Genomic DNA, 15,235 nt, shown 5'->3' on the forward strand with positions numbered 1-15,235 from the left:
GGGCTGGGGCTGATTCCATGAATAGTCATGAATTCCATGAATAGAATTCCATGGCGGGATTCACCACCTTCCAAACCACATCGCCAACGATATTAGATTGGATGTAGCCTGTGTTCTCACAAAAGCAAAACCTCCAAAATCCAACATATCCATTAGTGAATACAAGTCGCTACAAGAATTGAAGAAAAACAAAGAAATAGTGATCACCAAAGCAGATAAGGGGAACGCCACTGTGGCACTCAATCTTAATGACTACACAGGTAAGCTCAAGGCTTTACTATTAGATCGATCCACTTACCTCCCTATTGAATATAATCCCACCAACTCTCAAATTAGAAAATTCCATAGGCTCCTTAAAAAGGTCACTTCTTGGCCTGTGGAGATTACCAACAGACTGACACCATATAACTCTAGACCCCCCCCCCCCGCATATATGGGCTCCCAAAAATACATAAAGAAAATGTGCCATTACGTCCCATAGTGGATAGCATTGATTTCCTTCACTTACAAACTAGCCAAGCATTTAGCCAAAGCGCTCTCACACTAAAACCCACCCATACAGGCAGCACACCATCACACATAAAAAACTCAGCCCACTTCAAAGCTAGTATAGAAAAACTTACACTCCAACATAACATAATGACATAATGGTCAGTTTTGATGTCTCCTCCTTATTCACGAATGTCCCTCTCAAAGAAACCTTAGAGCTAATCCAAGCTAAATTTCCTCCCGATATCTCAGCCCTATTTCAGTTTACAATGAACTCAGGCAATTTTGTTTGGCAGGAAAAATACTACAAACAGATAGAGGGGGCAGATATGGGTTCACCACTTTCCCCACCCTTGGCCAATTTCTTTATGGAGACTTTTGAAGAGAAAGCCTTAAACTCAGCCCCACAAAAACCTACCATATGGCTTCACTACGTTGATGATGTGTGTTCGCTATTTGGCCACATGTCCCAGATTCACTCCTCTCCTTCCTAACACACTTAAACAACCAACACCCTAGAATCAAGAATCACCCTGGAAAAAGAGGAAAACAATAAACCTCCCTTCCTAGACACACTAGTCACCCGCCAAACTGATGGAACCTTGGTTTTCTCAGTTTATAGAAAACCCACCCATACAGGCAGATACATTCACCAACAATCCCATCACCCCCCCCCCCCTCACAACAGTATGGAGTTATTAAGACACTATTCAAAGGGTAAAAATAATCTGTTCAAATGATCAAGCCCTAACCACTGAACTAAATCACATCCGTGACACTTTCTCAGCCAATGGCTACCCCCCCCCCCCAAAAAAAAAAAAGAATCCAAAAAATACTTATACCGGTTATCCACAACCCAACTCCCCTCCCCTCTCACAAAAAAGATTACGCTAAATCCATCACAATTCCCTACATCCGAGGCGCCTCGGAAAAAATCAACAAAATCTTAAAAAAACATGACTTGACCACTTGTTACAGACCACATAGAAAATTGGCATCCCTTATCCACTCCACTAAAGACCAACCACTTCCCCTAGACCTATCTGGTGTATACCAGGTCCCTTGCAGCTGTAAATTGCCCTACTTTGGCCAAACAGGCAGGGCTGCAAATATCAGAATCTCAGAACACAAGGATTATATCTGATTTCACCAGTACAGCCACTCTGGGCTTGCAGACCACGCTCTGGAACTCGTCACAGAATAAGATGGAAGAAAAAACCACAGTAATACACTGCGGCAAGTTCAAATATGAAAGACTGTTCATGGAATCAGCCTCAGCCCTTAGGAACATGCCAAACCTCAACAAATTTGGATGCATGAGACTGCCCCAAATTTGGGAAACATTTATCAGAAGAACTTCAGCCCAAAGGCCAAGAACTACCAATATAGCCCACCAGGGGGCACCATCAGGACTTTAGGAAAACGTTAGCTTCCTAGCTTCGGTTCTCATTTGCTGTTATATAGTACTTGTGTGCACTTGTCTTTGTATTAAGTTCCCAAGAAGATGGCAACGTGACGTTTGCCGAAATATCGGAAAGTATATATTAAAGTTTATTTAATTTATATTTCTAGTGTACGCTGTCAATTCCTTAATTATTAGTTATCATGTTTAACCAGCGTATAAGCCTCTCTACAGGAATAAACTTGTTTATCTGCTATACTCCCATCATCTTCTCAGGCAAATACATTCAATGTATGTTCGATGCAAAGAATCTGCTTCTCACTTCCAAAAAATTTTTATCCTTATATTTTATAATTATTATTATTATTATTACGTAACACCTCCAGGGAGTCCAATGACTCATCGAAGGAGAACACCTACTCTACAACTCTCTCTCCACGACTCAATCCACCAACTACAAAGAACCATAACTACCATCATCATCATCTACACCAACGCCATCTTCCTGCCCACCACTAGTATTTTCACAGACAATCACAAACGTCTATGCCCACGGTGGGATTTGAATCCACAGCCTTTTGGCTGGAGAACAGATACACTAACCACTCAGCCAGCAGGCCTGTATTTTTTCCATTGTTCTTCTTTTAAAAAATCTTTTTAGTATTCATACTCCTCTTCTTCCTATCTACAAATTCTGCAGATTTACATACTTACAATTTAGATTCATAGGCAATGCACTACAGTCCTGATTTGATCTTTGTCACCCACATTTATAATTTAATAATAATAATAATAATATTGTATTTCCTCTCAAAATCCAGGCATCTAGATTTGCAAAAGAATTCAGATATGGTCTAACTGCACCTTTGTTTATGTTCTTCTCATTATTGCAGCAGTCCTCGATTGTCATCTTTGCTATCTTTTCAATGTGTCCAATGAATCTGAAATCCATATCCTTCATCACTCCAAGATCCCTTATCTTTCTCACTTCCTGTGGTATGGTCCCACAAAGAGAATACATAGCATTCCATCTATAGATTACAAAGTTTTAAACCTTACAAATAGCTACATTAAACTGATATTCTCATTCATTACTTACCTTTCTAGTCAGTTCAAATTCCCTAAAAAGAACTATATCAGCACCCTCCCTAAGAACTCTCCCTAGGCTTTGCCTCACCTGTAGACAATGAATATCTCCCTACAGTCCATTTACAAACATTATTATTGTTATGAGACCTACATGAAGTTAGAGACCAGTAATGTGAGATCCTTGCACGCATGCATGCACACACATACAAGCCTGTTTGAGTGCCTTAAACTGTTTCATTGTGTGTATACGTGTGCTTGCACCCCCCCCCCCCCCACACACACATCTCTCAGTCAAACCACTTCACTTATCAACTACTCTCCATGCAAAAATCCTGCTATTCATTCTCCTGCTTATATCCTTCTTATACAATTTCCAGGGATGGCTTCTTGTTCCACCCATGTTCCTCTCTTTTGTATAGTACAAGCTATCACCAACTTGTATGTCTCAGTTATTTTCCCCTCCTTCTCATCCTGTTTATCGTGCAAATGACATTATAACAATTTGTTATCATCCTCAGTGTTCAAAAGATCTTGTATTCCCTTAGTTACTATTCTCTGGACTCTTTCCAAAATATCTTCAAATCCCTTGAATATCGTTTACAAAAAATTTTGAATAACAATGGCCAAATGCCACTGTTCTACTCATTATATAAGGTCATAATCAGGCCTCACATGGATTATTGTGCACAGATTTAATTGCTTTGTTTTTATTATGATGAGGATATATTAGAAAGGGTCCAGTGAGATTCACTAAGATAACTGGCCTTTGGAATGTGGGATATGAATACAGATTGAGGGAATGTAATTTGCAAAGGCCTTGTAAATAGGAGGAGGAGTAGAAGTGGAAGAGATGATCGAGACATATAAGTTGGTCACGAGTTGTTACCAGGTTAATGTAGAAGAAAGTTTTCATAGAATAGGAGAGGGGCGGGGATTAGAACAAAAGGCCATATTTGGAAACTGTATAAGGAGAATATGAGGTGAGTGCGAGAAAAAAGTTATTTTCATTGAGAATGATGCAGACATCATATATATATATATATATATAAACAAATAGAGGGTTTATTTCCAAGTGAAGCAACCAGCATAAATGACAAAATTGAAGAGATCAATGATGTCAGGGGGGAAAACATTTTTTAGTAAAGTGTCAGAAAGGGTAAATTGGTATATTGATAAATAACTCTTCTTTATTAAGGGAGGGTCACTACCCAGACCGGTTGTGAGAGCCAGACCCCAGGAAGATACAGGGGTCTGAGTAGTAATGTATAGCATTATGCACTTCCGATTGGAAGTGTGCTTTGCTGATGTGAAGATGTGAACTGATGTGAAGTCATCAGCCTTTATTTACAAGTAGCCTAGTCATGAAGCACTTCATGTGTAAACTTTGTTTGCTTATGCTTGGATCAAGGATTAAACAAGAATATAATTTCTTGGTAAGTATAATTTACTTTCTACCCAAGGGAAAAACTTTCTACAACAACTTATCTTTATTTAGTGTTTCTTATCCCAGCAGCAATGCACTGTTTAATTTTTTCAACACTTGGAAAATGGCCTTTGAAATTCAAACTGTTGTTAACTATTATTCTTGGATTGCAAATTTCATCCACCTCTTGAAGCATAGTTGTATACCTTTGTGCTACAGTGTGTGTGTGAACATCTTGCACTTATTAATAACATTAATCTCACTCATATGTCTAAGCTAAAAGTATATTTAAATTATCTTTAAGAGAGTTGGCATACTTATAACTCATCCCAACTGCATCCTCAGCAAACACTTGAATATCAGCAGTCAACCACCATGAAATTATCAAGTATATTAAAGAGCCATTGCCCCCCCCCCCCTTTACAACTTGCTGGTATCATTCAGAGAATCCATCTCAACCCAGTATATAAATGACAGTATTGAAGAGATCGATGATCTGATATCCATTTGACCAGTCTATTACTCATCCCCATTGTTTACAGCTTGCCACGAATTTGACATGTGGCAGTCTATTAAATGTCATTGTGAAGTTCAAGAATATCACGATATACGAATCTTAGTTATCCAACACATATGTCACTTTATCATAAAATGCAACTGGATTTTCCAAACATGGGATGTAGAATTTATGCTTGGTGGGGATATATTGTTGGAGGTGGAGGAAATAAGAGATCTTGGGGTGACAGTGGATAAGGATCTGAAATTTAGGGAACACATTGCCAAAATTGTGAGCACAACACAAGGAATTCTGGGAATGATGTGGAGGACACTGACTTGTAGAAATAAGGAGATTCTTGTTCCATTGTATAAGGCTTTGGTTAGGCCACATTTGGGCTACTGTGCCCAGATTTGGTCACCTGGTTTTCAAAAGGATGAAGAGATGTTGGAAAGGGTCCAGAGGCGACTGACTATAGTAGTTTATGATCTCTGGAATGTCAAATATGAGGAAAGGTTGAGAAGATGCAATTTACAGAGTCTAGTGAATAGGAGGAAGAGGGGTGATATGATAGAGACCTACGAGTTAGTAAGGGGTTGTTATAGGATCAGTGTTGGAGAGGTTTTACAGAAAAACGGTGGGAGATCAGGGGAGAACCAGAGGTCATCCCTGGAAGCACTAAGCAGGGGAGTGAGAAGCAGGTTTTTTGCATGCAGAATTGTGAATGATTGGAATGGTTTGCCTGGAATGGAAGAGGGTGCTGTCTGCAGAGAATTTGAGTGTGTTTAAGGTGCAGTATGATGAACTGTGTGTATGACAAAAGGACCTCTTAGATGAGTCTTTGACTTCATGGGATCTTGGGATAATAATAATAATAATATATTTTCTGAATCATGACCCTTTACAAACCCCTGTTAATCATTATACAGAATCCTGTGTCCATCAACTGAATCTTGTACTTCATTCTTAACTAACCTCTCCAATATCTTATTTACAGCTGCAGATATAGAGAAGTGTGTAATTGGAAACATTTGGTAATGAACTGTACTTACGCAGTGGCACTATTTTTCCTTATTCAGTTGCCTGTAGCCTTTTCCCATTAAACATTTTGTAAAAGTACATTGGTGATGTAAAGTTAATTTCCACAGTCTAATTAACATCCAGCCCATTTAACATTTCATATACCTCTCATTCTTGCACTTTTATTCCTGCTATTTTCCTCCCTTCTTGATCAGATCATTTACACTAAGTGTACATCATTTACTGATGTACACTTAAAAGAGTCCTCATTAAATAATTCCAGTGTATCCTTTGCCATTTCATAATATGTCATAATATATCCTTTGCCATATCAACTGACTGTCATAACTATTCTCCAATCACCCTTCCATAATTATTCTTCCTCTTAAATTAATATGCCAAAAAATTATATTCTTGGTTTAATCCTTTATCCAAGTGTAAGCAAACAAAGTTTTTGTGCATGAAGTATCTTTAGAACTGGGCTTCTTTTTATATTAGAGCAAATGACTTCACAAGTGGAAAAACTTTCAATATTCTATATCTTGCTGGCTACACATGGAAGAGTTCTCTTTAATTTTTGTTGGCCTGATCAAACCTGTTCTCATTTTGCATTTTCTTTACTATGCTTATCACTTTCTAGCCTATATTTGATATTCTTGATCACTACTCACTGTATCCCCCCACCCCCCCCCCCCCCCACCCCCCCCCCCCCCCACCCCCCCCCCCCCCCACCCCCCCCCCCCCCCACCCCCCCCCCCCCCCACCCCCCCCCCCCCCCACCCCCCCCCCCCCCCACCCCCCCCCCCCCCCACCCCCCCCCCCCCCCACCCCCCCCCCCCCCCACCCCCCCCCCCCCCCACCCCCCCCCCCCCCCACCCCCCCCCCCCCCCACCCCCCCCCCCCCCCACCCCCCCCCCCCCCCACCCCCCCCCCCCCCCACCCCCCCCCCCCCCCACCCCCCCCCCCCCCCACCCCCCCCCCCCCCCACCCCCCCCCCCCCCCACCCCCCCCCCCCCCCACCCCCCCCCCCCCCCACCCCCCCCCCCCCCCACCCCCCCCCCCCCCCACCCCCCCCCCCCCCCACCCCCCCCCCCCCCCACCCCCCCCCCCCCCCACCCCCCCCCCCCCCCACCCCCCCCCCCCCCCACCCCCCCCCCCCCCCACCCCCCCCCCCCAAGTCTTAACTAGTAGTACTTTTCACTTCACTTAGAATTTTATCATTGTTTTTAACAACTGTAATAACAGCAGTGTGAGGTAATTTTAGCCTGCAACCTTTCTGTGCCATATGAGCAGATTGTTGTAAAGTGAAGTGTAGTATTACTGTAATTATATACTCTCCATTCCAGCCTTGTCTACAAAATACCAAGACCTTGCACTTTGTGACGTCTCCACTCACACAGTCTATTGATATTCTCCTTGAAGGCCACAACATCTATTCTGCTCCTCATAGTTCTTCCAACTTTGCATCATTGACAAACAGCTGCATATCTCCAGTTGAGCCTATCCCAATATCATTACCATAAAAGTTAAAGAATAATAGCCCCAAAGCAGACCCCTGTGGCATTCTATTATATTCTTCTTCTTTCCATAATCCAAGCCTTGAATCTCCGAAATCTCTGTCTTTCTTTTTTACTTTGCATAAAGCTCAAAATTGCAATCAAATCATGAGCACATCTATAACTTATATTGAAAAGACCAAAAACATATAAAACTAGTTTCTGTTTTTGATCCCTTGCCAACACTATAGACCATAACTTTTTCCCACTTCTGCTTCCATCTCTTTTGTGCTCAGATGGCTCTATTGAATAATTACAAGTAAAACCAATCTCCTGCTTTCTTACTGTTCTTCCAATTCTTGCATCGATAATCCCAGTAAATCTTTTCCCCCATTTCAAGCTCACCACATCCAGTAGCACCTATGATTTTGTTTTGCCAGATCAAAAAATTTTGTTCAAGCTATATATCAAAAATGTTCCTGATCCTGATGGCATTTCCCTTATTGTTCAGAAGATTTGTCCTCCATAGTCGACTCTGTTCCATGTTGCCCTTTTATGCTCTTATTTCATTGACATTTATCCTAAATCTTAGAAATTATCCAATATTCAACATATCCCTAGGAAGAATAACAAATCTTCACCTTTGAATAACTTTTCAATCATTCTCACATATCAGTTATTTCATAAGTGATGGATAATTTTATTAGCATCCAATTTCTTTGCTACCTGGAAATCTCTCTTACATTATAAAAGACTGCTGGTATGATTTCTGCTCATCTTTGGACAAATGTAATGAAAAAGTTTTAAGAAACTCAAGGGTGTGTGTGCTTGACATCTCTTAGGTATTTGATCAAGTTTGATGCACAAGCCTAGTAAGCAAGTCCCATGTTAAGGTCTGTCTTCTAACTTTTGCAGCTAGGTTGCCAGCTATATTTCTGGTTGCACAATATTTTTTATTTATTTATTTATTTATTTTAATTTAAGAATGCTCGTATACAGGATTAACTGGTTTTGGTTCTCTGCAGTCAGGCAGAGAGGTTACATGCTCATTGATTGTTGAGATAAATTACATAAGAATAACAGTTGTTCTAAGATGATATTACACTTTTCATAACATGATATTACACTTTACATGATACTACACCTTATATGAAAATAACAATTGCCATAAGACAGTATTACATATTTACATGAAAGTAATAGATGATCATCATTCACCCTGTTAAGCATGAAAATCTATTTCTTCTTCCTTTCTTTGGGAGTGGCAGGGAGCAATGATGTCAATTCTATGTTGGAGGGTGGACTGTGATGCAGTTGCCCTGCTCAGCCAGGAGTCGATTCCGTTGATTCCAGTCTTGGTGGAGAAGGTCTAGGGTGTTGTTCTGCCTGTGGTGGTGATGATGATGCTCATGTAGGATATAACTTCTCATCTTTTGTTTGAAGGCTGCACAGAGATGGTCATCTGCCTCTCTCTGTGAAACTGTTGTACTGTCTGGTCTTTGTGTGTCGAAGATAGAAACTGTATATTACTGCTTTAGTAGTGATGAATAGGTAGTTGCAGATCAAATAATTTTTTTGACTCTCCATGGACAAGATTGAGATATTCCTTTTCTGTATGAAGACAACTGCAGGTTAAGGCTGCCATTTCCTGAGATGAATGGGTTAAATTTGTTGAAGGTGCATTCTAAGTAGATATGCCAGACTTTGGTTACAAAGTAAATTATAATAGACAAGAAATTATGTTATTTTGGTCCTTTACCCAAGCTTGAGCAAATAAAAGTTTGTGTGAAGTATCATCACAACTAGGCTACTTATACCTGATGAGAGATGACTTGATATGAAATTGTCCTAGTATCCCAATAATGCACAGCATTCTTCCTTTCAAACATTTATGTTCCTGTGCATTATGGGAAGAGGTGCTACCCACACTAGTTTCAACCTTTATTGAGGGCTTGTCAATGAGTGCTAGATCCATGGAGATCCATACAGAAAGATAAATCAATACAGAAGTCATATTTTCCATATATAAGTAATAAAATGGGTATCACCATATTATTAATATACTCTGGATTAGAGAGATATTTGTTGAAAGTTTTGACTTGGTGAATTATAATAAACAGGAAATTATATTCTTGTTTTAATTCTTTATCCAAGCATGAGTAAACAAAAGTTTGCATGAAGTATAAACTTCATCTGTATTTCATAATTCACAGTATACTTCTTTTCAGATATGTGTGTATGTAGCCATGATTTACAGGAAAAGCCACTATCCAGACCACTTTTGATATTTCTTGAGGTGGTAACTGGACCCATGGAGATACTGAGAATCTGTGGCAGAAATCATCCATATATAAGTAGTAAAATGGTTGTATCACCATGTTATTAAAAATACTCTGGAAGAGTGATAGTTGTAGCAAGTTTTATTATTATTTTTTTGGTGTAGTCCTAGACTATAAACACATTTTATTATCAAATCGTCCGATTTTATATGGGAGTGGTGTCCTCTACCTCTATAGTCTGGTTGTGAATATACTTCATGTGAAAACTGTTGGATTTTTTTCAATATTTTATATTCTACTGTCCAAAACCAGAAATCCCAAAGTAAAAAGTATTCAGCATTTGTGACTTTGTACCTGTATTAAAATATGTAAAATTTGTACAATGTATTGCAAGTGCTAGTTTTAATCCACTTCTGACAAATATATTGATATAATTCTATTTTTAAAAACAGAATCTGCAAAACACAGAAAAAGTTATTCAGGAATGTCAAAATCACCTGAGGTTCCAGATCCAAGTTAAAGAATCCCTTAATCAAGAAATAAAGACTTTTAAAATTGAATCTGAAAAACATTGTAGGATAATCAATCAACTGCAGAGGGACAGAAATCGCTTTGTTAATGAAGTTGCCACTTTAACATCAAAGGTTAGTTTATGCAGATGAATTACACAAAGTAATTATTGAAATAATAGGTTTCAGAGAATTAAATCCTTCAAATATACCTTCTATCAAATGTTGTTATTTATCATAATAATATTATGAAAATAATAACAATAATTATAATAAATAATAATAAAGAATTATTATTGAAAACAGTATACAAGATATGATCAGACTACACAGACTGTGTAATCTATATAGACCAAACACTGTATGAAAATTTGATCATCAAACCAGATGAATGATTTAAGGTGACATCATGACTCTGGAATGGGTTATGGGAGGGAAATGGAGATATGGAAAGAAAGAAAGAGAGAAAGGGGGGTGGGTGGGGGAACATAAATAGTAGAGTTTGATGGATAAGCAAAAAAAAAAAAAAAAGTGGTGTGATACTTTTAGCCTAAAAAAATTCTTGAAACATAATTACACCAAAGTGCATAACTTAACACTTACTAACAGTGAATTAATAGCCATTAACATTTTCCCACTATCCCAGGTTATTCAAATCATTCTGTAACTGTTGTATATAACTGTCATCCCTGATTTGCATCATTGCTTTGCATCATGAGCAGACAAGTGAATATCTCCTGTCAGGCCCTTCTCAATTTCATTAATGTACAGATGGTCCAAGGGCTTATCTTTGAGGTATACCATTGGTCACCTCAAATCCAATAGACGCAGATATATCTATACCACTTTGTGATACTTATCCATCACATCCAAGCAACCCATTTATCCAAGTCAACAGTGTACAAGGGTGGGCTGAAAGGTTCTCAGCCAAACAATGAAAAAACGAATTTATAATTTTAAAATCATTTTTATTTTTCAACATAATCTCCATTAAGACTAATACATTTATTCCAGTGATGCTCCAGCACCATTATTTCATTCCTGTAGTGGTTCTCAGTAAGATCTGCAAAATATCTCTTTAGCTGCAATAACCTCTTGATTCGAAGAAAAATGCTGACCAGTGAGGAAGAGTTTTAGTTTTGGGAAGAGATAGAAGTCAGAAAGAACCAAATCTGGGGAATAGCGTAATGTTCCAACAATTCATAGTGCAGATCCTTTAATTTTCCCATTGCCAAAAAACCTTTGTGGGCAGGGGCCTTGTCCTGATGAAAGATGATTTTTTCTTCTGCAAATAGGTCTTTTCTCACGAATTAGTCTGGTAAAAGATCGGAATAATATTCCCCGGTTATTGTTTTACCATTTTCAAGATAATTAATAAAAAATAAATGCCTTTAGCATTCGAAAACACTGATGCCATGACTTTTCCTGCTGATGGAACCAACTTTTTTCTTCTTTGGCACTGAACAACTGGCTTCTGTCCACTGTTTTGACTGCTGTTTGGATTCTGGTGTGTAATGGTGAATCCAAGTCTCATCTATAGTAACAAATCTTTTTAAAATAATGAAACCTGAGGTGTGATCATAATTAAAACAAAAACACACGTAGCTTTTTCATTTGCAATTCTTCATGCAAAATATATCCTACATGTTCTTTTGAAATGTCTATAGTCTCAGCAATTTCATGCACTTTGACTTGCCAATCATCCAATACCATATCATGCACTTGATCAATGATTTCTGGTGTTGTTACAATTTTTGGACGTCCTTCATGTGGATCATCTTCAAGACTGGTATAGCCATGTTTATACTCAGCAACCCATTTCTTAATTGTCGAAAATGAAGGAGAAGAGTGCTCATACTCTTTTATGAACCTCAAAGTATTTACAATTAAATAATTTTCACTGTGGTTAATACATGTGTTTGTTTTAATTATAATAGTAACAAATCGACACACAAAATCAGTTTTATTCTTGTTAAAACGCTCCAAGCACTGTTCAGAGATTTTCATGGGAGTGCGTTTTGATCTGCGGTGAGCAAGCGCGGCACCCATCTTGCACAAAGCTTTTTCATTTGCAATTCTTCATGCAAAATATACCCTACATGTTCTTTTGAAATGTCTATAGTCTCAGCAATTTCACGCACTTTGACTCGCTGATCATCCAATACCATATCTTGCACCTGATCAATGATTTCTGGTGTTGTTACAATTTTTGGACGTCCTTCATGGATCATCTTTAAGACTGGTACAGCCATGTTTATACTCAGCAGCCCATTTCTTAATTGTCAAAAATGAAGGAGAAGAGTGCCCATAAACTTTTATGAACTTCAAATGAATTTCTTTTGGTGTTAAACCTTCTTTTACAAAGAATTTTATAACCGCACAATACTCAATTTTATCCATTTCAAGGGATACAGACAACACTTTTACTTCAGACAGTTGTATAAAGCAAACTACTTGATAGAATGACTTGCAATTTCACTTGGATGCTTATGACAGATGTACCAACTTAGAAAAAAAATCTTGCCAATAGTGTTGCCATCTGTGGTTAAGGGCAAGAACCTTTCAGACCACCCTTGTATATTCCAATTCCATAAAGGCTGTTGTATATGCAACAGCCTTTCACGTGGTGTCATATCAAATGCCTTAGCAAAGTGTAACAGTGTCATAGTGTATCCAATCTCTTTATTCAATTCAGCCATACTATTATTACACAATATGAGCAATTGTTTTATATGAGCAAAATGCTAAAACATGACTTCCCTTTAATGGAAGTTTTTTTTAACTTGGCCATGCATTGACCAATTATATATTTGGTTTAATCCTTTACCTAAGTGTAAGCAAACAAAGTTTGTGCCTGAAGTATTTTCAGGACTGGGGCAACTTGTGGTAAAGGTGGTATAAGTTCTGATCACCTGCCTTAGTATCCCATAATGCAAAGCACATATCCTTATGAGTGTGTATAATGCCATGCATTATGGAGTCATGCAATATATTGATCAGAACTTATACAACCTTTACCATGAGTTGCCCCAGTCCTGAAAATACTTCAGGCACAAGCTTTGTTTGCTTACACTTGGATAAAGGATTAAACCATATATATAATTGGTAGCATAGCCAAGTGAAAAAAACTTCCTTCAACTATCTCTAATCCAGAGAATTTTAATAATAAGATGTTGACACCTTTTGGCAACTGGTATATGGTGATATGACTTCTGCATTACTTCCACCTTAGTATCACCAGCTCTGGGTCAGGCTCCCACTGACGAGACCTCAATAAAGGTCGAAACTGGTCTGGGTAGTGACCCTTTCCATAATGCATAGTATTATACATACTCATAAGGATATGTGCTCTGCATTATGAGATACTAAGGCAGGTGATCAGAACTTATACCACCTTTACCACGAGTTGTCCCAGTTCTGAAAATACTTCAGGTGCAAACTTTGTTTGCTTACACTTGGACAAAGGATTAAACCAAATATATAATTGGGATGACCTCCTGTTAGTAAACGTATCCTTTTTTTGTGAAATATACTTTATCTGTCAAGTCATTCATCATTCCTGTATGCAAGGTTCTTATGAACTTGTTTAAAATCTTCACCACTCCAGAGATGCTGATAGGTTGATAATTAGACACATCAGTTTTTGCACCACTCCTGTATAACTGAACCATCATACAGAGTGGCCATTAAAGAACTTTCCCTCTTTGGAGGCATCTATAGCCAAAACCAATAAACGGAATGAGACCAAATTTTATATTGAGACTTTTGAAGGCATGGGGAGATGATTTCCACAAAAAAAAAAAAAGATTTAGTATCAAAAGTCACCAATAGGGGAACTTTTGGCGCTGGTGGAGCTGAAAACAAGCAGATAATTACATTAAAGGCAGATAAAATGGAATAATAGCATTTCGATGGTGTAAGCGACAACTGTATCATTCATTCCAGCTGGATATGTGGCACGTTACAATAATAATAAGAATAATAATAATAAAACTAAAACTATTACATTTACGGCTATTTTGCCTGCTTCTGTTTAGGAGTGCCCCTGTTTATTTGCTCACGGATTCTTAGGGCGTTGTAGATGTATATTTACCAATAAACATACGTAGCATAAAGGAAGAGAAATTTGCACATACCTTTTTCTGGGTGCTGTGGCTTTTCTTCTTTCAGCAATGTCTAAACTACTGTGTATGTGTGTGTGGGGGGGGATTAGGCAATGTGGGAGAATTAAAATAGTAATGGAAAAAAATCGGGTTTTTTTGAATAATATATATATATATACATATATATTATAAGGGATGGGCGGAGTGTTTTTTTATATTTATATAGGGTAGGAAAGGGTGAAAGGGGGCGGGCTGAAAACAGCAACTGATTTTTAAAAGGGGGGGTTGACGGGGTGCGGTCCGTTTTGACTATTCTTGGTCATTGTCTGAACACATGGAGGAAGTGGATGCTATGTCAGGTCGGGTAGGTGCTTCTGCTTTTGAAGTGTTTGTGTTATCGCCTATTGGTCAGGATTGTGACCTCAATTTTATGTTGTGAAGCTTCCAAACCTTGGAGATTATGTAGGGTCTGTGTATGTTGATAGAGTTTGCATCACATTTTATGGCTATTGTTTCCGATATTCTAAGCATTATTTCATTGTCTTGTCTGTCTACTATGATGGCCTTGTCGATCTGCGGGGTATGTTTTTGTTCAAGGGCATGAACAGCTATTTCCGTTTTTCCTGTGCTTTGTATTCGATTTTTCTTTTTGATGTTGCGTTTTTTAGTGTTTAAATGTTCTGGAATAGGGATGTTACAATCACAGAAGTGTTCTTGTAGTCTTGCCCATAAAGACCTGATGGTGGAACCTGTGTAGGTGATATCACAGTCTTTTTGGCAGGGAAATTTATAGACTACGTTGTGGTGTTCAAATATTTCTTTTTGTGTGTGAGATTTAGTGGGTTTTAGGAGATTTGCCAATTTTTGGTTTGTGGTGAATACCAGTTTGTAGTCAGTATGTTTGAAGATGTATTTGTAGGCTTTGTATG

At 38.5% G+C, this 15,235-nt stretch overlaps 1 protein-coding gene across 1 annotated transcript in view; it reads left to right on the top strand.

Moving 5' to 3' along the window:
* Positions 1–15,235, top strand: part of LOC150110373 (cilia- and flagella-associated protein 58-like) — a 133,573-nt gene that overhangs the window by 59,171 nt on the left and 59,167 nt on the right. Inside the window, exons 6-7 of the mRNA XM_090396969.1 lie at positions 8,400–8,452; positions 10,147–10,338. Coding sequence (XP_090253095.1) covers positions 8,400–8,452; positions 10,147–10,338 — 245 coding nt within the window. The remainder of the gene's footprint in view (positions 1–8,399; positions 8,453–10,146; positions 10,339–15,235) is intronic.

This window comes from Typopeltis vanoorti, chromosome 1 (genome assembly GCF_054136105.1).
Source record: "Typopeltis vanoorti isolate ZY-2024b chromosome 1, IOZ_Tvanoo_1.0, whole genome shotgun sequence".
Classification (NCBI taxonomy): Eukaryota; Metazoa; Arthropoda; class Arachnida; order Uropygi; family Thelyphonidae; genus Typopeltis; species Typopeltis vanoorti.